The sequence below is a fragment of the Varanus komodoensis genome, unplaced genomic scaffold, assembly GCF_004798865.1.
Source record: "Varanus komodoensis strain SLA01 unplaced genomic scaffold, ASM479886v1 scaffold14_1, whole genome shotgun sequence".
In the NCBI taxonomy this organism is placed as follows: domain Eukaryota; kingdom Metazoa; phylum Chordata; class Lepidosauria; order Squamata; family Varanidae; genus Varanus; species Varanus komodoensis.
The window spans coordinates 3,915,953-3,940,070 of NW_025335438.1; the positions used below are offsets into that span (position 1 = coordinate 3,915,953).

The 24,118-nt window shown below is 40.5% G+C and overlaps 1 protein-coding gene across 7 annotated transcripts in view; it reads right to left on the reverse strand.

Moving 5' to 3' along the window:
• The window catches only part of LOC123020583 (Y+L amino acid transporter 2-like), a 47,159-nt gene that overhangs the window by 6,031 nt on the left and 17,010 nt on the right, over nucleotides 1-24,118 (reverse strand). For 2 of the 7 annotated variants that reach the window (XM_044424494.1, XM_044424493.1), the window contains exons 3-8: nucleotides 18,651-18,776; nucleotides 17,742-18,202; nucleotides 15,257-15,360; nucleotides 13,512-13,608; nucleotides 10,887-11,036; nucleotides 5,013-9,761 (exon numbers count right to left, since the gene is read on the reverse strand). In XM_044424494.1, coding sequence (XP_044280429.1) covers nucleotides 9,369-9,761; nucleotides 10,887-11,036; nucleotides 13,512-13,608; nucleotides 15,257-15,360; nucleotides 17,742-18,202; nucleotides 18,651-18,776 — 1,331 coding nt within the window. In that variant the 3' untranslated portion in view covers nucleotides 5,013-9,368. Of the gene's footprint in view, nucleotides 1-5,012; nucleotides 9,762-10,886; nucleotides 11,037-13,511; nucleotides 13,609-15,256; nucleotides 15,361-17,741; nucleotides 18,203-18,650; nucleotides 18,777-24,118 lie in introns of those variants that run through there. The other 5 variants (XM_044424497.1, XM_044424496.1, XM_044424495.1 and 2 more) reach the window with 5 other exon arrangements.

Consider the following 24,118-nt stretch of genomic DNA (forward strand, 5'->3'; position numbering starts at 1 on the left):
TCTGAATGCAACTTTTCAGTGACTATCACATAGAGACAAAAAGAATAATTATGATGGCCAATGCAAAGAAATAGAAGAGAAGAACAAAAGAAAAAAGAGAGAGGTTTTTTCTAGAAGAACCAAGAAATCAAAGGAAAGTTCAGATATGAGGATTGCTAAAATACCAACAGAAGAAGATACTATCTGACCAAGATTAAAGGAAAGTGAAACAATCTATGGAAGAACTATGCATAAGAGATAAAAGGATATCAGCCTCTTCTGAAAATGATTTTTAAGGAAAAGACTCTGCAATTTTAGAAAATGAAGTGAAAGCTGTTCTGAAAGCACTTGGAAGGAATAAAGCATCCACAGCAAATAGCAGAATACTAACAGAACTATTCCAAGCTGCAAAAACTGAATTATTCCAAATTTTAACAAGAATATATGGAATAAATATGGAAAACAAAACAATGGTCCTCAGACTAGAATAATTTAATATACAGTCCAATCCTCAAGAAAAGAGATACTAATGAGTGCAGGATCCTTAGAGATGCTAAGGAGTGTAAAACTTTAGGATCATTGCACTAATTTTTCATGAAAGCAAAGTGATGTTCAAGGTATTGCAAGGTGATGCTCCAGGTGTTTCTCCCTGTAGAGAGAGAATTGCCTGATATTCAACTGGATTACAAAAAAGAAAGAAAGAGGCACTGAAGATCATATTGAAAATATGCACTGGCTATTGGAACACACTAAAGAAGAGTGGAATTAAAAGAAATGCTTTTACAAAGTTATGGAATGCAAATATGTCATGGCAATATAAATGTTTTCCTGGCAAAGAATAATTCCATTATTCTACTATCTGTCATAGTACAGTTTATCCTTTTTTCTGAAAAAGAAACCCTCTCTGTGTTTGATTCCCTGGCACATGTGCTAGAGGATTATTACTTTCAATGTCTAATTGTTCCTTTCCTAATGCTGTAAACAGAGCAGCAGCGTTTTAGTTTGCCATGCAAGTTCCTGTGCGATATGCTGTGTTCAGTGAATTCCTCTGCATTTGTTCATCTTTATATCAGACTGAATGTAAGAGACAAAGGAATAGGACTTAAAGTATTAAGATTTGGGTAAAACATTCAAAAGTACCTTTAGGTACTGAGCCCCAATTAGCTAACCATTAAATTTCCAGCCCACTGTTTAAACATCACAGCCATCACAGTTTAAACATACTCTTAGGCTGCAATGCCCTGCCTGCTTTCCTGGAAGTAAGTCCTATTGCACTCACTAGGATTTGCTTCTGAGTAGATGTCTATCGGACTGTGCAGTTCAACTCTGCCATACATTGTATTGGGAATAGTCATTTATCTGTACAAATCTGAGTAGTTAGTTTGAGGCCTTAGCTAATTTGCTCTATATCCCCTTTGTTTCATGAGAATTAAAACTCATGCTAGAATACTGAGTATTTTATGAAAATTAGATTTATAGTCCAGCCTTACTGCCTGCTCTTCAGTTACAGAAGAGAATAAAGTCTTTTTCAAATATGTTTTAGAACAAAACATAGGGTTCAGAAATTGGCACACTCCTTTTGAGAGTGTCAGCCAGCCATGTCCTTCCCCAGGGTACTTTATTGCCATTTTCCTCCCCCTGGTTTGTCATCCTGCCTCCCTTCCACAACAGACATTAAGCATTCAGATATCACAAAGTGCTTTCAATCCTCACATGGCTGTATTTTTAAGCATTTTGGTAGTTCTTAAAACTAGGGGATTCTCCTGAACTTACTGATACCTCCCTCTTGTGTGGATGGTACTGTTTTGGGTACAAAAATATTGGCTCCACAACCTTGAGATGTTGGACAGAGAGAGCATATTAGTCCTGCACTGAGTAACTTTGGCTAACTCATTGCTTGATAAAATGGTTAGGTCCCACATTTTAAATAATAAACCCCACCCACTCACACCCAAACCAGTTGCATAAATTGGCCTTTAGTTACTTTAAAACAAGCATGCCTGGTTAAAAATAGAAATGAACACTGTCTGCTATTCCATAAACAAATCCCTTCTACTACAAATGAGACATTTTTCTAGCTCCAACAATAGATGCCTTTATTTACCTTTCAATAACAGTAGAAAGGTCAAAACAACTGCTTTCTCAGCACAGACACTCTTTTTAAATGGTAAGCATTTTTATTCATTTTAAGTTGATAATTTTCAATTGTGTTAATGTGATGTACATTACTCAAAAATTGCATATTAGGATCTAAGCATTGGACAGGAACTTAGACAACTATGTTTGCAGTCCTGAATACACTTAATCCATTGATCACAGCAAAACCTGACTGAGTAAATATGTGCAGGATTGTGCCATATGAATAAAAGAATAATCCTAAATTGTTTCAATTTAAAAATCTTAAGTGGCTTTTAAAAATCTTAAAAAATTTAAGCTGAGGTTGCATATTTTACATAAATTTTCCCATTGTTAATATGTAGTATAACACTTAATTGCATTCAAGTAACTGTATTCACTTCATTGGTTAATGGTCTGTTTCCAAGCAGCATTCAGTGCTGATTATGACTTAGAAAGCTCTATATGGCATGCAACAAGGGTACCTGAAGAACCATCCTCCATACAAGCCTGTCTAGTTCTTAAGAATTTCTGGGAGGCCTTTGCTGAGACTTGCTGTCTTCAGAGGCATAGAGAGGACCTTTTCAGTGGTCAAACCCAGGCTGTGGGACCTCCTGCCAACAGATGAATTCCCTCTCTGTTGTCTTACTGTTGGCAGCCACAGACTTGCTTCAAGAAGGTTTTTGGCCATTAAACAGATCTGTTGGGTTGGGTACTTTTTAAACCTCCCCCCATTATTGTTATGCTTTTGTTCTATTTAACAGATTATGTTAATCCATTTAATTATGCCTGTAAGGTTCCTTGCATGCTATTTTCAATGGAAAAATGGGGTAAAAACAAATAAAGATATATTTTAAAAGGTTTAAATGTTGCAGATGAACTGATGTTCCTTTGTGCAGACAGACAACTTATAAATATGATCAGTGAATAACACATATGTCTTATTCTTATCACAGAGTGAAAGTAATATGTTTTTTTTTTTTTGTCACCAGCAAATCCTGATCAGAACATTTTGGGATCTGTTCCAAAATATTTGCCATCCTACTTCTATCAAACTTGGGACTCTTTTTATTATTGGCTAGAGAAATGGGACTTGGCTTAGATTTAAACATGTTTTTAAGTTATCATAAATGGAAAAAGAAGGGTGTGGGGACTGACCCAGTGGGCTCAATGTTTTTGATGATGGATCTTGTTTGTAGTTTTCTTTTGTTTTTTTTTTTTTTAGGATTATAATTTCAAATAAAACATATTTAAAAAAAAAACAAAATATTTGCCATCCTTTGAGTACTCTGATTTCATGAAGCCTTTATAAGGTTATTAGAAACATTAATGTCCAATAGTTTACCCATGTCTTTTAGTCATTTTTATAAGGAATTCTCAGATGCAGATGCAGGAACACCAGTTACTTGGGAGCAACAGGTAGAGAGGATTATTGCCTTCAAACTCTGCTTGTTGATTACCTGGGAAATTTCCAGACCACTAAGGGGGAAACAGTGTGTGGGACTAGCTCATATCCTTGCAAAAATGCAGGGTTAATATTTGTGACATCCCTCCATCCATGGAGTCTTCCAGCTAGAGGGCTTTGGGATCAAAGAAAAGCATTCCAAAGTTCCAAACATACACAGCTGATAGCACATATGCTACCTTTAAGAAACCTGGAAGTGGAACTGGAAGCAGGATAAAGCTACGTGATCTGGATGTCAGCTATTTAAAGCTTCCAAAGAAAGCTGATTGTTGCACTAGTGTTACTCATACCAGTTCTAGTATCCACTAACTGCTCCAGTAAGTCTGTTCCAATTACTTAAAAGGCCAAACTACATGTCTAGAACTTGCTGACTTCATGCCAGTTCACTGACTTAAACTGACCTGCCAAAGCTGCCAACTTCACTTGTAAGGAAAACTTTACAGGCTGCTGACTCACCTGATTTCCTGCCAGACTAAGCTCTTGAATCCACATGATCATCATCTAACCTCCATCTAGCAATCTCTTGAAAGATATCCAGTAACCATACCCTTGTCTTTTTGGTCCAACTGCCATCTAAGCCTAGTTCACTGAACCCTGATATTGCCACATGTTGAACTAAATCTTCTCCATCTAGAAACTTCAGTCAGTTTCCTTGGCTACTGAAGAAAACCCCTCCAAAGCCCCAAAGACTTCTGTTTAATCAGGGGCTGATGCGACAGGTTTCATAAGTGATACAGAATAGTTTACTACTAGCAAACAATGCCAACTTTAAAAAGAGGATTTCTACTTTTCATTTTATTCCAGTGGAAACAGTGGGATGAACAGATTGAATTCTCACTGTTGGTCAGTTTTTATTCTCTGGTATCTTTTTTGAAAACAAGGGGGTGATCTGTCCGTCTATGTTTAGCAAAGAACATTTATAAGGACTGAACTGCATCTAACAATCTGTAATTAAACAACTTTCAGCCCTGATTTATTTGCCAAATAATCTCGTGATTATTTAAAATTGTGCCTTCTGTCCAAACCCACTCAGCTAGAAGCAAGTTGAATGCTGCAGATGTACTCTTTACTTTAATAAATGGATGTGTTATTATAAAAGGGAAAATGGTACTAATAAACAGTTACAGATTAGGGTTTTTTGTTACCAAATAAATCCATGTACTTTGTTTTCCACTTTCTTTTTAAATGAAATAGAAGAATAAGGATTCTGAAACAGAAGGTTAGTAATATCAAAGGCACATCTGCTCCAGACAGGTGTGCAGGCAGACAAAAGTTCACCGAATTATCAACACTTGGAGGAGTATGATGGGATGGATGATAGTGGGGAAACCTGCATGACCTAATGGGATTGGCCTAGACAGAGGGATGTGCTGCCACAGAGGTACACATTCCCCCAGTGCCATTGTTCTTATTAACATGTAAAATATACAAAGAAACAAGGCAACAACAAATGGAGAGTTTTAAGGTTAAAATGGCCCTTTATTTATTTATTCACACATTTGTTTCACTTGCCAATATAATTCTTAGAATGCTATCAAGATTTTTCTGAAAACTAAGATGCAGATGATATACAAAAATCAAACACTGTTAGATTCGAGCTCTTTCTGAATGCTTTCTTTTGAAACAGAATGATTTCCCAGTATTATCTGAGAATATCACAGGCGATGATTTGTTATTACAGTGCCACTGTACAATTGGTTCTGTCAGTATTTGGACTTTGCCCAGTTCTCACTCTGCCAACATTTGCATTTTGTTTCTTCCCAGAAGCCTACTTATCCTGTTTTACAAAGGAAAATGCTTACCGACTTGCCAGTTTTTTGGGGGGTGGGGTGGGGTGGGGTGGGGGAGTTGGAGGAAGGCCTTTCTCAAAGAATTACACCCTATTCCCACACTCTGATGTTACTCTGAGAACCACTAAAATAAACTGTTCAACAGTGTTTTTATTCTAACTTTTCCCATTGTATAATCTTTGGCTCTAGGTAAAGAACAACAGTATTCCTTTTATCTGGGTTTAACATATTCCCTGGCCTCTGTACTCAGCAGGGCCTCTATGTTCTTCAAAGCACAGAGACATAAAACAAATGAACCAGTGCCAACACCACACCATCCCATCTCCCTGCCAGGAGGATGGGTAGGGAGCAAAGAAATAGCTTCATCATGTACATGAATATTAGGCATATTAATCCAAGTAAGGGCAGCGATCTTATGCAGAGTTAAAATAGCAGCCAAGGCCAAAAAGATCCAGGGCTGATTGTTGACATAAAACACCACTGGGGCAAGGGGGCAGGTTAACTCCTCTGCCTCTTGCACAGCGGTGGTGATCCAACTCAGGGCTGTCTGCAGGAGCTTTGTGATTAAGAAAGATGCCCGGTGCTAAGCACAATAACATCGGGGTGGCCATAACATAACATAACATCGGGGTGGCCATTGATTGTTGTGGCTGCACATCTTGAATAACAAAGATGAAACAATCTTACAACACTAAACTCTGTACAGGCATATCCATCTCAGTGGGAGAGAGGCTCCTTCCAAGGCTTTTCTCATGCAATCAGCCTGTCTCATTAACAGGCTTTTATGGGGATCCATTTGTCTTCCATTTGTATCCTGCTTATTTTTTCTCCCTACTTCTGTCTTGTTTATTACTGCAGAAAATCCATTAAAGAAAGAAGTACAGAATAGCTTCACAATGTCTTTTGAATTCTAGGGCTAAGAGACATCCATCTGGAAGCATCTTTAAGCATCCTCTGAAATCTCTCTAATGAATCCAGTGAAAGTAACTGGATTGAAAATTGCTGAATTGTAACTGGACCATACCCCACAATTTGTATATATTATAAAAACAAAAACATCTATTTACAACAATTAATCAGAACTCTCTACAGTAATGGAGTGAAGAAATATGCAATGTTGTTGCAGAGGGGTATTCATAGGATGCTGAGGAGAAAGGGAATTGGAGAGCAGGGTGAACCTTGGGTCTGAAGAAACAAAGGCTCAGTAAACACCCTGCAATGCTGAAGACCACTCAGCAAATAGCTCAGAAGAAGCACCAATTCTCTAGCTGCCACGATCTGCCTTGACTTCCTGCCCTAAAGCAAGAAGCTCCAATACAAGAGATAAATATCCAATCTATACTGCTGCTGAGGAGACGGATACCATACTTGGGAGTACTGTGATTAACTAGATTAACTCAGAGCTACTCTGAGACAAAATACTATTTACTCTGATGAGTTCTTGAACACTCTGGTTGGGAGAGGGTTTGATTGATTTTAAAGGACTGTAACTTCCATTTTGGGGCAGAGAATTGGTTATTTCCCTGATCTAATTTCAAGCTAATTATAAAGCCAGGTAACAAAGTTCTCTTTGGCAACAGTTCGGAATCAAGTGATAGAAGTAAAGTTACATGCTTATCAAGTATTACTAGATTCTCTGAACATGCAAATACCCAGGGAACACTCACAAAACTTATTTATTAAGCAGAAGTTTGAAAGGATTTTTGGAAGTCAATTTATAGGGGGTCTTTGAGAAGAAAAAAAAAATGGTCCTGAACCTTTTGTTGTGTGTTGGCATGCCTGTTTGATGTTTTAAGGCAAAACTGGCAAAATAGTTTCCATTTTTCTTGAGCTCAAACTTAAAACTGAAGTACATTTAAGACTATCACCCCCACTGAAACACAGCATGTTTCTGTTTGTGCTAAAAATCCTTTGGCTGGAAGGAAAGAAATACTTAATGTTTTGGGTGATTACTACATATAGTTGCTTATTCAGAAGAAAAACGGATAGCAATTTAGCATAGATAGTTATCACTTACAGTCTCTTGAGTGCTGTAATCTGTGATACTCCAAAGGTATTACTATTATTATTAACTTCATTTCTATAATGCTGAAGCTCTACACAGATATATCCCTGTGAAGCTACAAAGGTAGCTTACAAGTGGAACTGACATGAAGCTCCATCCCGCTCATAAGTTTAAACATCAGAATATTATAAATCCTGAGGGCAAATGGCATCCAAAATAGAACTCCTGTGCTACTTCAGCAGCTACTCCTGCAGAAGGAGCAGCTCACAGCCAGTCTGCCCATCCAATGAGGGTCAGTGCTGCCTTGCAAGGGAATAAGACAGGATGGAGGTGCAACCATGTGGAGAATTCGAATCTGATGTTTAGGTTTACATGCTGGTGCAAGAGCATGGACGGTCTCCTTGTTGTACCACTGGTATCTTTCCACTGATTTCTATGGCCCATTGACATTATACTGTACCCTATAGATTTATAATGTAAGATTTATTACAGTATCCGCTCAATAAAAATTGTGTGCACCTTTTCTCTGTAAAAGATTAAGGGTTGGATCCAGAGTTAGTCATCTTTAACAATGGGCCCATTGGAATCAGTGGTTGTGAAGTTTATATTGGCACCTGTTGATTTCAATGGGTCTTCTCTGAACATGTTTACATCAGGAACCAGCCCTTACAACACAATCCAAAACACGGGCGGTATCCATCAGTGAAATTACCCCAGTGAAATGAGAAGCTAGCACTTCTTAGAGCAACTGGAAATGCTCATTTCTGGAACAGAGCAGGATAGCAGAGACTGCAGAAGTTAACTCTGCTAACCTGTTCCTTTGTGGTAAGTAGCATCTTGGATTGTTCCTGGGGTTGCTCTAGTAAATCAGGACGACCTGTTGAATGGCTGATGGGCGCTAGGGCTGCAACACAACTGGCAGAGGGGCAAGGCCAGCACTGGGAACTGCCCCAGGTCTCCTGAGAAGTAAAGTCTACTGCATTCAATGGGACTTATTCCCAGGTAAGTGAGTATAAGATTGCAGCCATAGAGCACCATAGCATTAAAGTTTACAATGCAAATGTTTTCAGGCACCTTTGGGGAAAGAGGTTGAGATTGGAAGTGTGTATATTTTTAGTTTGTCCTCTTGACATCAGCTTACATTTTCCTTCTTTTCATTTAATCAGTAACTTTGAGCCACTGATACAATAGGCTTTAAAAAGTAACAACTATTAAGTGTTTGTTTCTATACAATGCACTTTGTATTATTTCAAACAGTGTATTATTACCAGCTATTGAATCAGCAAGAAGTAGTCCTCACAAACCAGTAATCAGACTGAGGAAGGGCTAATAACGTAGGACAGATTAAGAAATATCAAAATGATGTGCTGTACAGTAGTGGCTCAAGAGAACACTGAAGTATCCCCAGCTACAGGGGGAGGAACTGTCAGGATGACTCTACTTTGCTTTGGTTTCTGATGTATCTGTGTCAACATCCAGGTCTGTCAGGCAACAGTAGAGCACCATTTGAACATATTTGGTAGTTGTAGCTGAAAGATAAAATAGACAAATTGATGACCTCAGGTGTCATCCAAGGCTGAGAACTGCATGAAATTGGGCTGGATGCTACATTAAGTGGTCGAGCCACTTGTTGCTCACCCCTGGTGTGATGAGGGATGCAAGTATCACTAGATGATTAATAACATCTTTAAAATAATGAATCTTTAAAAGGCATCAATGGAGTGACCCTGTGGCTTCAGGCACTGGCTAATGTGCATAAAAGAATTTGGATTCCCAGATATGAGGTCAGAATCAGCAGTGCATTCTCCTTCCCTCTGCAGCTGTAACACAAAGAGTTGCTCTAGTTGCCCTCTGAAACCAGGAAAACAGCACCAGAGAAGGGCTAAAGAGGGCATTTCTAGGGCAGGAAGGGAAGGAGACTAGAGCGGACAGAAGAAAAGGTAACTAGACGTTTTCCCAGCATTCTTCCCCCACCCCCAAGTTTTCCTAGCAAAAAGCAGGCAAAAATGCCCATCTAGCAAAAATGCAGAAGAGGAAGATTGAGAGGCAAAGATCTCATCTGCTGCTCCTCCCTCTCTGCATCAGATGCCCATAAAGCTCCAGGTTCAGGACTTATGGCCATACCCATAGTATTGTGCCCTAAATGACATAAATTAGGCATTTTTGAAATTACAAGAGATGATATACAGGTTTTTTTTTTAAAAAAAAATCTGCATTTCTTACCTGAAAGCCACTGAAGATACCTGGGTCTCTTTTCAACTGGTAAATGGACTCCCAAAAAATAAGCAGGTATTCCAGAGAGTGCTATACCAATTCCAATAATAGAATTGATTGTATCACTATAGAGTGGAACTATGATTAGGAAAATGGTGCATATGCAATAGACAATAGGGAAGAAAAGGCTGAGCTGCAAATACAAAAAGATGAGTTAAGGTAAAAGAAAATATTGCATGGTATTGTATGAAAGTGCATAATATGGCATGAGAAAACTTTGCATGATATTATACCCCAACCCCATTCAAGTATTCCTATATCTAACTTGCTTTGCAATATACCAGCTTCCAGGAGACAAGAAAAATTACTGACTGAACCAGCAGCCATGATGAGTGAAATGGTACCTACAGGAATCTGATCACAAAATAGTGAGGAAAACTGTTGAAGAGGCCACTGTGCCTTCTTTGCAGGTCACAACACTGCATGATAAACATCAGGGAAAATATCTACCAGTTAGGAGTCCATCTTAATAAAAATTTCTAAGTTAATAACTTCTTGGTTTTTCAATTCCTGCAGCAGACTGGATGGTTTCCAGTACTACTGTTGCTCTTCCACTGATTCCATTGCACCTATGGGACCCCCTGCCAGCCCCATGGGGAGTTAGTATTGCCTAAAGCAAACCTCAACATCAGGGCAAGGATTCATGTCCAGGTCAGGACAGGTAACGAGCTCCTTTCTGTGCATTCTGCTGTCCTGTCTCATTCCAGAAGGGAGCAGTGGCTCCCTTTCTGAAGGCTTAGACCCCAGCCCCAGGGAAGGGAAGGGAAGGGAAGGGAAGGGAAGGGAAGGGAAGGGAAGGGAAGGGAAGGGAAGGGAAGGGTGGTTGGGGGCAGGCCAGAGGGAAGATGGGGAGAGACTGTGGATATACTGCATCCAGTGGCCTCCAGCCCCCATCCCAGCAGAGGAAGCAACTTCTTGTTCCATAACATTTATAGTCCACCCTTTTTCCTAAAGTCTGCCCACCCTTGGCTTAATGATAGGCAATCTCCTTCTAACCCCAAATTCCCTTCAAGTTGTTGTTCTTTGCTGGTGCCACAGTAGGCAAGGCAAGGTTATCTAAGTTCTAGGGAGGAGAAGTGTTTTCTTAAGCTTTCAGTAGCTGGTTAACTAGCAATTATCCTGACATTCTCAACAGTGTCAGGCAGCAGTGACAATGCTAATTGCAAAACCACTTTCAAAAATTAAATACCTGCACTAGTGACTTGGAGTACACATGAAAACACACACATTTTAAGCTTTCATTTTGTTATTAACTTACTTTAATGGGTCTCTGTTTCTCTGGTTGGGTATGTCTTAAGTATATTAGTCCTGCAATGGATAACCCCACAAACAACCAATAGCTGAAGCAATAGTAATTAATAAGGAGAAAGACATCTTCCACGAGGAGGTAAACCAAGGTCATTAATCCCTACAGAGAAACAAAACAAAACACAAAACAAAAAGTGTAAAGGCAAGTTGTGGTGTAGGGAAATCCATGTTCTAAAAATAAGCTTGGTTATAAACTTGAAGTTCTCAGCTTAAAATGTGCCACAAAACATCCCATAATATTTCTCATTACGTATTGACATTTTTCCATACTCCATTAAAGCACATGTAGTAATCAGACCCTGGCAGGATTAATGTTCTAAACAATTGCAAACATTTGTTGTTGGACTTTTCTACATGAGCTGTTAATTCCTTGCATCTACTTCTGCTTTTGTCACTGAACTGAGATTGGAGCCATACACAAGCAATGCTCCTTTGGATGTTTCCTGTTACATCACCTCTAGGTGGCTCTGTGGTATGGCACAAACACAAAAGCTCTTGTATTTCTAGTATCTGAAAAAAATACCCATTTTCCCTGCTATTAGAGAAACAAACAAACAAACCTCACATAAAAAGCTTCTAAACTGGTCGTGATGTTGTCTGAATAACTTCGCAACCATGAACAGGGAATGATGATTGCACTGCCAATGCTCACCCAGAGAAGCTCCTTGATCGTTCCTCCCCTTCCTTGGCCACCATATGTAGCTTTTTCCTCTTGTGTGTGCTCTTCTGTGCTGTGACTAGAAAGGTACCAGTTCTGCAAGAGTGCTCTGCAGTTCGAAGCAGGCTTCAGTGGCAGGCCCCCTGCCAGATCTGAAACTGCATGCACACCGGTTGCTGTATATATTGATGCCTTGGCTAGGTGCCTTCCTCCAGCAGGCACAGATGTGTGCATTGTTTGCTGCCTATGCTCAACAACTGTATGCACACTGCCCCACAGATGGGCTTGGGTGTGGACAGGAAGCTACTTAGAATTGAGCTGATGTGATCCCCTTGCAACTATATGGTGGTGATGCAAAATGCATCCCTCTCCAAAGTCACCATGCACAATTATTAACATGTGAGTTACTGCTTGTGAGGGTGAGAAAGCACTCAATCTTAGTGTTGAAAGGCAGATTACATGAACTTTTATGAACTGTCCAGAAAGCTTCTGCTCTTGAGTGGTGTAGGAATGTGACAAATAAATAAGAGAACTTCCTTCTGGTTTTATATGATTCTGGCAATCTGAGGACCGTATGATGGTGCAGGAAAACCCCTTCTGAGGCTGGAGACAGTGCCCTGACCTTGGTAGGGAGCAATGTAGATGGAAACTAAATCTTTGCAACCAGAATGGATAGAACCACGCTAGCTGCTTCTCTGGGGTTGAAAATGTGACCTTGAAGAGGGTGGAAAGGGGATGTTCTGGTAGGTGGGGAGGGAAAGAGACTGGAGAGGCCAGGATATTTTTTCTCCTGAGCCCTTTCTATTTTCTTTTCTTCTGATGTGCCCTGGATAGACAGACTGAAAACACATAGCTTGTATAGCTGGCTCTCCATTTGACTTTAGTGTAAGTGCATCCAGAGTGGAACTACCACATGCAGGGAGTTCAGGTCTAAACCTCTCCACCCAACTGCTCCTCCCTGCTAGTTTTGCACCCAGACTCCACAGGCAATAAAGAAAAAAACTAGCCCTAAATGTTGCCAATGCAGTTGTATTTTTCTTTCTTTAGCTCCTGTACTTGGTGGTGGTGGAAAGATTTTGGTGGGAGTGGCTGGATGGGAAGATTTGCCCCATCTTACCTGTGCTCCATGGTCCCAGCCAATCCAGATCTGGGGTCCTCCTTGCTTGTACTACACTAAACATGCAAAGAGGATCCACTGCACTCTATACGTCTCATGTTGCTTAGCCCTTGGCTGGCCCAGGACTGCAGAACTGAGGGGAAACACAGTCTGCCTTCTGCCATTGGCCAAACGATTCAGGACACATGAGGCAGCAGGCCTGCCCTCACCCATCAACCCGAGAAGGGGCAGCTTGACTCCCTCCTCCCTGCCAGAAAGGACACTCAGGCAACCAGGCACCCTCACACTGTCAAGCCAGATGAAAACACCTGCTGGGATTGACTCTCCCATCTGCACTGGCAACAACACCAGTACACTGACACCAAGATGGAAGAATTCAAAAGCAGAAGACTTAAGGACTGCTGGATTCTGTACCTGTGAGGTTCTGGGATTTTTTAATATTATTATAAGCTGTTTCTCAGAAGAATCAAGATGATTGGAAGATAATTGAAGGACAAGGGAGAAAATCTTCTAACTAACAAGAGCTAATTTAGGCTGCAACCCTACCTATACACATTTACCTGGCAGTAACTCTCATTGGAGTAAACGGAGCCTACAGCTAAGGGAATCTGTATCATCTCTCTGTCTGTGCTTTAACTAAATATATGAATAAACATTGGGCTTGGCAAGGGAAGGTTTTCTCTGCTTGGCTCAGTTTATGAAGTATTAGCCAGGACCAAACATGTCATTCATGCACGTTTCAAAACAAACAAAATCAATGTATCCAACACTTTGCTTTCTTATGCCTTGTGATTACTTACATTAAAAAGAAGTGCAGGAACAGGTGTGAAACAGTTTATATGAATCAAACTCAGGCTGTTAGGCAGATGTCCTTCTCTGGCTCCAACATAAAAAAGCCTTGCGCAAAGTGAACAAAGTTTAAATGCACAGTCTTACTACATTCTGAAGCAACTCTGCAATGTTGATTACATAAAACTACCTGCAGCAAAGCATTGATAAAGAAACAGCTAAAGGCTGAAAAGTTGGAAGTTTCAAATGCCCAGGAAAATAGAAGCTGAAAAGGTCACAGCTTTGGCACCAGGCTTTTCACCATCTTGGGAAAGTGTGTTCCACAGCTTGGGTGCTGCCACCAAAAAGCCATCTTTGCTAGCAGCCATCCATTGCAACTCAAAAAGGGCAGGTTTGCATTTGTGTCAAGTAGAGATAAGCATAAGATGCTTAATGTATAAGCATACCATTATATAATATAATGGTAAATTATATTATATGATTACTCTCTCAAGGTTCTTAGTTATGAAAGGTGGGATAGAAACAAAAAAAGCAAAAAACCAGGCAAAATATTTGTGGGAGGAGACAACCTTTCAGAAACTTGGCTCAAAACCATTTAGGCTTGTAAACATTATTGCAAGCACTTTTTGATTGAGCTGGGAAAGCAAGTGGTAGACAGTGCAGATGGAAAAATACTGGCTTAATGGGACAGCAACATTACATAAGTCCTTATAGATAGCAGTGGCTTTGGGCTGATTCCTAAGAAGTGGCTGCCACTGTTTATGCATTGCATGGGAATTAGCTTCTCCATATTCTAATTTTGTCCATGTTACATGGATAGGGAATAAGAGAACATGCTCATCTGTCTCACCAAGAAGCTTTACAATAGTGAGCTGAATCCAGTGTTAGTCCAACTTAAATCTCGTTCATTTCAGTGGATCTCCTCTAAGGAAGAGTAACATTGGATACGGCCCATTGTAAGTTGGCAGAGGGCACATTCCTTTCATTCCACAACTGGTCACACCAGCAGAGCAAGGAAGTCCTATTCCCCCTACCATTACAAGATAGTGATGAAAATATTATTCATCATTGTTATACGCCAGAAAACTCTGACTATTGGGCAGTATAGAAATGCAATAAACAAATTAATGAACAAACTAAACCAGGAAGAAAAACAGCATGCTTAACTGTAGGACTTTTTCTGTCTAAATATGCATAGGATAACAGCTTCTGCAAAATTATACTGCATGTTGATGTTATTTTAAAATGTGGTTTTGAGGAGAACACTGTTCCAATCTTTTAGCTCAGTTAAGGGCATAGACCCCAGCACTTTTCTGAGGCTGCTTGTATCACTTTCTTTGTGGGAGGTTTACAGCATCCTTAACACAAGGTTCCCTCTCCCTCCAGGGTGTCCTCTCTGCCTTTTCAGATGTTCCTACATGCCCCATTACACTACACAAGATGCTGATGTGGTATAGAGAAGGCTTGCAACATTATGCCAAGCTTCTGTAGCACAGAATGGTGGCATCCAGGACATAACCAACATTCCTTGCTCTAAAAAGGAAAAAGAATGGATAGAAATGCCAGAGAAATATTGGAGGATGCTAACATGGGAAAAGGGAACTACAAACTCCCATAAGAGGTGGAGCAAATGCACATAATAAATGCTTTGTGTACAGAAACCCTAAGTACAGGAATGATGCATCTTTCCGTGAAATTACCTGTTACAAAATGCTACTGATCATCTGCACAGTGCAAGCTTAATCATATTTCTTACCTGGAAGCTGCTATTATGGATGAGTTTAACCCTCCATAACACGACATGGCCACTGTAATAGGAATGATCCACTTAGCATGGCTAAGAGCTTCATTACCAAAAGTCTGCAATAAGAAAAGGGAAATAAACAGAGAAAGAGAGGCTCCATTCAGCTTGTTTCAAGATGTCAGTCAACCCTCATGGAAATGTGCAGCTTAAACCATTTTTGATAAAAAATGTTCACCCCCAACTTGAAAAAAGCTCTTGAAAAGCTAAGTGAATACTAGATTAGTCATCCATCACGATACAGCTAAATTTCCATTGAGTGGATGCTTAAAGAACAAAAAAAAGATGAAACTGATATTTGGATTAAAGCTACCATCCCAATCCAGCAGTGTGATCTAATCACTGCAGCAAGATTTAGTCAACTTCCAAACTGTATGCTAGATAGGACAAGGGATTATTATTCATGCTGTCCATTCTAAAGTATGTTTTACTATATGTGTGATGCAGGGAAAGGGTCTCCACACCTCTGAAATAAGACAGTGTCAGTCAAAACGTAACGGAAAGTCAGTTGCTCATGTGTCCAAGCAACAAGCACAGATGTAAGATCCTGTATCAATAGCTGCTTGTTCCACTGGGTAAGCACTGGTAGGACATGGACAACGTGAGTGGCCCATGCTAGGGATGGATTTAAAAAGGGTCCAGGAGCAAGTCAATGGCAAGAGGACCTCATAATTAGTTTTATTTATTGCACTTATATGCCACACCTCTTAGCCAAAGGCACTCTGGACAGCTTACGCAGGCAACACTAAAACGCCAGTAACAGTAAACAGAAGTTGCAGCACACGGGAGTAAAGGCAGATGCTTCAGGGGTGAATGAGCCCCCAAATCCAAAGCCCTGCTGTGCTCATGTTGGCAGAATGGATAAGAAGGAATACTGTAGGAAACGTGCTCCTCTCATCTCTCAATCTTCCCAACTGCAATGGTAGCAAAATCATTTACAGCAGCCTTCTGGGTTGAGGCAGCTTTCTCCCTACTACCAAGTGTTTTGGGAATTTGGGAGACAGAGAATTTGGGGCTTTGGATCCTGCAATTCCAAGGTTGCTTCAATCCATGCACCCCATGCCTGCAGTTCCCTCCCTTTGAGCTCTCCCATTGTGCACACCTGTGCTTTTCTCACATGTGCACAAACAATTTTGAATTATTGCCTTGTGTTAATTTGTTAGCTTTTAAAAGAAATCTAAATATTTATCAAAAATATTGGGGATATTCCTGGAAGTCAGATTGGCAACAACAGTGGTTGGATGGTTTCATGGTTGCCTGACACCCACAATCACAGCTACATCATATTTTACTGCTACCTCGTACTCTGGATTCTGTTGCCAGCAAATGTTAATTGCCCAGTTTGAAATTATGTGAGACCTAAGCTTATATGGAAAATTGTGTAGGGAAAGTGTGGATTAGGGAAATGTCTGGAAAGCTAAGTTGTAAACAAATATACTATGCACAATGAGCAGTATTCAACACTGCTGTTCCATTCACATGATTGCCATATTTGCTGCTGTATGTGACCTGCAGAATAATGCCAGTAGTGTATTCTCTGACTTAATGGGTTTCTTGGGAAAACCTGTCACATCCTCAGGAACTATCAACATTGAGCTACAGGTCACTTGCACTAATGTAACAACAGTTGCATCAGCAGGAACAGCAGCACTGAATACCGCCCAAGATATTTCCTATTCAGATGATGCCAGAACAGAAGCACTGTTGGCCTTTACCGTAGCCAGCAAGGGTACCCCACTGGGTCCTTCCAGATGGAGGGTTCCTAGCACTGCCAGTTGGAAGGCACGGTGCATCTTTTTCTCTTTAGCTGATATCCCATGGTAAAAATAAGATAAAACAACAGGAGGTGTGCTTGGTGATGGCAAAACTAACTAAATATGTAAATAGAAGACTGTTAGAAGAATTTAATGACAAATGCAAATTTTATTGTGCTTAGCATGACTAATGGAAGTTCAGGGGAGTTTGGAAAGGAAAAAGGAAAGCATTAGAATTTGAACTAGAATTCTTTTTTGCAAACTCTCACAGAGCGTGGGAAGATATGAAGAGAGTCAGTTTTAGGGGCTGCAGTATATGGGCTGTGTTTGTTTCTAATTCCCTTGGCAACTTTGCTTATTTTGTTCACTTTAGTCTGTTCTGTTTATGTGCGTTTTTCTTTTGTTCAGCATCCTCTTTTATGCAATTGTATATGTTGGGAAAATAAAAAGTAAAAACAAAGCAAAACAAACAAAGAAAATGTGGTTGGAAAAAAGAACCAGGAGAAGATTACAAGTGGAGGATGATTTTATATATTTCCTCCATGAAGTTTTATGAACGAGGCATTGCGACGGGGCAATAAAAACCTCACCGGGAAGCAGCCATCATTTTTGATATTATTCAACATCTTCATGAGGTGCTTTCCCCAGTATCAGACATTGGATTCCACCGGTGGTTTACAACGTACCACTGCCACAGCATCACTTGCTAACAGAGCAGGCATGTCCAGCACGACATAGTAGGCCACATTAGTCAGGAGATAAATGATTGTCACCACAGGCATTGAAATTGCAATGGAAAGTGGCAAATTCCTGCAGACGGAAATCAGAAGAATTGGCACAGTGTTTGTAATGGAATGAATGGTAAACCAAAAGGAGGAAAAATGAACAATGCAGCCATTCATACATACAGCTCTCCAAACATGAATATTACAGAAATGAGCCATTGCTAACAATGCACTCAGAGAATATTGTACGAGTGTTCTGCATGAGTCATGCATGTACCTTTCTGGGTTTTTCATTTCTTCAGTGACAAAATTCAGTGTATCCCATCCAGAGTAGGAAAAGAGGGCTGAGTAAAGCGCAAGTGCAATTAATCCGGCATTAGTAGTTGAACCTTCAAATGGCTCCTTGAGGTTTTCTGTTTGTCCTATGGAAATGTCAGAAACCTGTGGTTATTCCCATACATGCACAGAGACAATCTGTGTGGATTATGCAAAGCTCATGTAACTTTGATTCCAGAAAGAAGTGGGTGCCCATGAAGGTCATCTATAGGATGATTTTAGAGCAAGTGTTTGGTGTTCTGAAGCCACAGGGCTCATTCACATTATCCATTTGGGTCACAATATGCTCTCTGCTGGGTCAAGCACAGACAGGGTCATCTGTCAGTGATGGGACACCATGACATGAATGGGCTGTTCACAGTCTATCATGTATGGCTATCCATGATTTGAGATGATAACATAAGATGTTACAATTCATAGGATTTGATGGAAATATACAAAAAGAAAGCCAAAAATTATGGCATGGTCTAGGCCAGTATCCTCTGTATGCTCTTCAGTTTTGTTAGTATTTGTACATAGTAAGTATGTTCTTACCTTGGCTAATTTTATAAAGACCCACAGCTATAACCATAATAAGGGCCATAACTTTTGCATATGTGAAAAGATCTTGTATTCTGGTTCCCCACTTCACATTGACACAGTTAATAAATGTCAGGGAGCCTAATAAGAAAATAGGATACAAACAAGATAAGCACAGTTAGCTGTACTTCATTAAAATGCAGGATATTTGCGTTTTTATCTTTTTATTTTAAAGAAATCAACTGAATGCAATAAGGACTTAAAAGTGGAGGGGAATAAGAGTTATCAAAATGCATACAAAAGGATTTTGCAAGAAAGGCGGTGATAAAGTTAGTGGGATACGCCTGTTTCATGTACAAGCCTGCCCCCTGATGGAAAACAGGAGCAGCGCGATGTTGGCACAAAAGACGGTCATCTGTAAGGAAATAATTGATTTGAAAGTTAGTTACATCATGGATGATTTGCACGTTCTGAATCTGTATTCTCTACATGTGTCTGAGTAGATTCACCAGCTCCAAAAGGGAACAACTCTGAAAATTAGGAAATGCAAGAAATATATTTAATTTATGCCTGCCAGATAAACAATAAAATTAACCACTTTGGGGTTATGTATACGTATATAATTGTATGGGTCTGCTAAAAATGAAATACAGCTAGAACATATGAACTTAGGAGGAAATTTAATAATGGCTGAAAAAATTCTAATTGTGGTAACCTAGTGGTCAAGAAGCCTAATGTGTCCATTAAGCTCTTACACCTAAACTATCAGAAATGTTTTGCATAGGGGGACATAGACAACAAGGAGATAAATGGAAGGCTTTTCTTCATCCAATACATGAAAAAAAATGTACCATTGATATAAAACACTATAAAGCCTGTTGTTGTTGTTACTGTTGTTCATATGATTACCAAGAGCTCTAAGGAATGAAAATAATCTGAATCAGTATGCTTGCCTAGAATCTTTTCCACTTGAGAGATTTTACTTGCTGCTTTACTAAGGCTTCTTTTTCTTTTTCACTGTGAGAAGAAAACTGTTCTTTACTTGGGTCTTTTGCTGGGGTTTGCATTTCTCTGCCCTTCTAGATATTCTATTAACAAACCAAACGTGGCATTTCTCTATACCAGGGGGGAGGCCCTGGGGAAGGATGATGTCATGAAAAGGGCTCACAAACAGCTGTGAGCGAGGGCTCGCCAGTGCACAGTGGATGCCTCATGCATGCAGACAAGCTCCGAGACTTTGTCCTCCCTTCTGCTCCTTACACTGTAGAAATAGAGTATATGATGGCAAATAGGAAGTGGATGTATCTCCTAAGATTATTCTTACCACCCTTGTCTGACCACATTTTTGTGTATACTAAAGAAGAGCTTGGATTGTGCTTTTATGAGTGTGCCAGTGGCTTTCTTTTTTAAGGATAATGATAATGAGTTATTCATTGGCTAGCATGTTAAAAATGCTACAATTGGGTGGTGCAATTTTGTAGTTTCCCTATACTGCAGCTATAGGTGTAAAGGAACAGATAGCAAGGCAAAGAGAGAAAATTGCGGGGCTGTGAGGGAGGTGGGTATGAGTTAAATCCTGCATGGTTCCAAAGCATTTCTCAACTGCTGAGCACAGCTTAGGCTGTCTTATTGGGAAGGAGGGATCAGGGAAAATGAGGTAGAATGCTTGCACCTAGCACGAAGCCTCCACTGGGTCGAAGTCATAAGCAGTAGTAATGCCCATGCATATTTCACGCAAGGAAGAAGGCTACTTCAAGAATGTCATCAGATGAATTTGACAAGACAGCAAAAATACATGTACAAAGTACTGAGAAATGGTCTACATTTTCCAACAGGGAAATGGAAGCCAGGGAGTGATGGGCCAAAATGAAACTGAGGATGCAAACCTGTGGCCTCTGGTTTGGACATTATCTGGGACGCCGTAGGATTTTACTCATTCATTCATTCATTCATTCATTCATTCATTCATTCATGTATTTACAGGCTGCCTATAACTTTCAAGGCCTTCCTAGGTGGCTTACAATTCACTGAGATTTTGGGAAGCCTGAGCACTGATGATCTTGATGCTTGGACTCCAAGGGCTAGTCTCCTGCCCCCTAGAATTTCATGTGACACCACCTGCCCTCCCTTACATTCACAACTGGGCCTGGGAGGAGAGGAAGAGGCTGAGGCCATGGAACTGTGCTGATTTCAATCAGCATCCCAGCAGTCTTCCTTTCCCGCCACTGTCTCAAAATCTGGAGGTGCAAAAAGGGTCTCATAAGCCTCCAATATCAGCATATTACATAATAAGCACCACACAAGGTCTGTTCTTCCAAACATATAATCATTGCTACAAACATGCAGAATAATTGCTACTGTGTGCTTTAGTGCAGGAGGAGGTATCTTGGGGACCTCCAGATGTTTTGGCCCACAACTCCCCTGATTCCTCACCATTAGCTCTACTGACTAGGACCGATGGAGTTATGGCCAACTCCTGGAGGGGTAGATAATTTATGGAAATCTTCACAGGCTGCATCTACCAGGCTAAATGCAGCCCATACAAGAGATGTCACCATGGATTATTGGGTACTCAACAGATCTTCCATTTTTGCCATTCCAAAGCCAGGAGTAAATCCTAGAGGCTTATTGAGATCCTGGTGAACCAGCAGACATGTGGCAGAATCTGATGTCATGTGGGTGTCTGTGAAACTCCCCAGTGGTGCAATAGGAAGCTAGCTCTTCCTAAAGCAATTAGAAATGAGCAAAAGTGCCTGTTACCAGGATGGAATGGGGCAGCAGAGCTCAAAGGAGGAATGGTTGCTGACCTCTCCCTTTCTGGAAATTGGTATTTTGTATCATCTCTGGACCCGTTTTAGGAAGTGGCACCTCTCCTTTGCACCAGTAGCGGGTTCCAGAAGTGGCATGATACAGTTGCTAGAAATGGAGTGCTGGATCCTGCCAATGGTGTGCAGGTTTTTTGGCTGGGTGGGCAACAGGATGCATCATTTTCTTTAGCCTGCTTTCAGAATTGCATGGCATGGCATGGTCTTCTCTCCAATCAATTTGCCTTTGCACTACATTCTGTATTTGTCTATCATATAAATACAAAAAGTTGTAGTTGTTGTTTTTAATTGATAGTCCTGTCACAATTCCTTTATTTCATATTTGGCCTTCCTGTTCTTCTGTTTCCTTTGACTGTCCCTAGCATTAGTGTCTTCACCAATGAGTCTTGCCTTCTCAAAATATTGCCCAAAGTACCGCAGTCTCAGGTTTGTCATTGTTGTTTCTACTGAATGTTCTGGCTTGATTGGATCTGGGACCCAATTATTCCTCTTTCTGTCAGTCCAAGTTCTTTGAAGAACTCTTAACCTAGCACCTTGCCTCCAATTCATCAATGTAATTCCTGTCTATGCTCTTCACTCTCCAGAGTTCAGGCCCATGCACAGTGATTGGGAATACAATAGTATGGATGGTCTTGGCCTTAGTCTCCAGTGAAACATCCTTACCATATACGCCTGCCCGCTCCTTGAGATCGGCGGGAGAGGCCCTTCTGCAGGAACCCTCCGTGAAAGAAATTAGGAGGGTGAGTACCCGGAGGAGGGCTTTCTCTGCGGTGGCGCCCAATCTATGGAATGTGCTCCCCAGAGAGGTCCGCCTGGCGCCGTCGTTATTTGTTTTTTGGCGCCAGGTGAAGACCTTTTTATTTAAATGTCATTTTAATTGTTAACAATATTTACTTATTTATCTGGCCAGGGCGACTTCTTTTCTTTTCTTTTATAACTTTTCTAACTTCTTTTATATCGTTTATATTTTTTATTTATTTTATATTATTAATTTTAATTTTATATTGTTATTTTTGTATTGTATTTTATTGTGTTGTAAGCCGCCCCGAGGCTTTGGCAAGGGGCGGCATAGAAATGTTCTAATAATAATAACAACAACAACAACAACAACAACAACAACAACTTCATAGTGATGACACTTCTGGGACCACATTGGCACTATGAAACTCCTCGAGTTTAATGGATTTGATCAGTAAAACTGTCTTCTGTTTGGTTTTACAGGCTGGGGGCTGTAAAAGCAGATTCTAACACTCAAAGTAACCAGCTCTTCTTTGCACCAGCCCGCCCCATTCATGGATGATCCACCTCAATTGGTCTTGTTCTAGCTTCAAATGTCTTGGCATTGAGCCCTGGCATCACTCAGAGCATCAATAGTAATTTTTAAAAATCCAAGCAAAATCTGGTCAAACGGAAGTGCTGAACAAATAAAAGATAGTGAAACTGGGTATTTGCAGGAGTGTTTGTCTGTCTGTTTTCAATATCTCCAGATGTGAGAACAAGGAGAATAGATACCCATTCTTTCAATGCTGTCCAGCATTCAAAGAAAAGTTATAATTGGCTACAAAAGAGCTTGGATTTAGAGGAATGTGACATAGTCAGTGCTGAAGATTATGGGTAGGTTTGCATGACATGCTAAATCAGACTTCCTGCAGTTTGGCTTAGAAACTACCCTACCTGAAATGCACATGACAGATGCTTTGGCACATCATGGGTAGGGTACACTCTGTCTGCCCCGCCTCCTTGCTTGGCATACCATGGAACCATACTCGTTGACTGGGGCAGGGAAGGGTAAGCAAGGAGTGCTGATTGGCAGCTGTGCCATCACACCTTGCTCCTCCAGCTGCACCAGCCAGGATGTTCCGCCATATTCTGCTGACCTGCTCTAGAAGAAGCCACTGAGTGCTCCCTCCCTATTTGGCACTGTGGCTGCCAAGCAGTAGCAATGCCAGACACGGGTGGCTCTGTGCCTGCCTGAGTGAAGTAGAGCGAAAGCTTCCGATAGACACTCTCAAGTGGGCTCGGGCTTGCCTGGCAGCCACTTGGCTAGAGTGGCAAGGATTTCTCTCTTCTCTTGCCAAGCACCTCTGTGGTAGTTATATATTGTTTTGTTATTTATACTGTTATTTATTTTATATTGCTATTTATTTTATATTGCTATTTTTATATTGTTATTTTTGTATTTTATTCTCTCCTCTCTTGCCAAGCACCTCTGTGGTAGTTATATATTGTTTTGTTATTTATATTGTTATTTATTTTATATTGCTAATTTGATATTGTTATTTTTGTATTTTTTGTATTTTATTTTGTGTTGTGAGCCGCCCCGAGGCTTCGGCAAGGGGCGGCATAGAAATGTTTTAATAAATAATAAATAAATAAATAAATAGTTGGGGTCACTCTGGGCTTGTTGTGCCGTTTGGGTTCAGATCATGCAGCGAGTCCAGTGGTGGCTTCTAAGCTCTGCAACAAGCAGTGACCTGTCAGGGTGGCTTCTATGCTCTGAATCTGGGCCGTTATCCTCCCTAAATAAGCCATGGTGGATTCACATGACACAACAAGCCCCACCCCACCCCAGCTTATACACTGGGGGAGGGGCTTATCAGGTCATGCAAATTCAGCCTATATTTATTTATTTATTTATTTAAAACATCTGTATGCTGT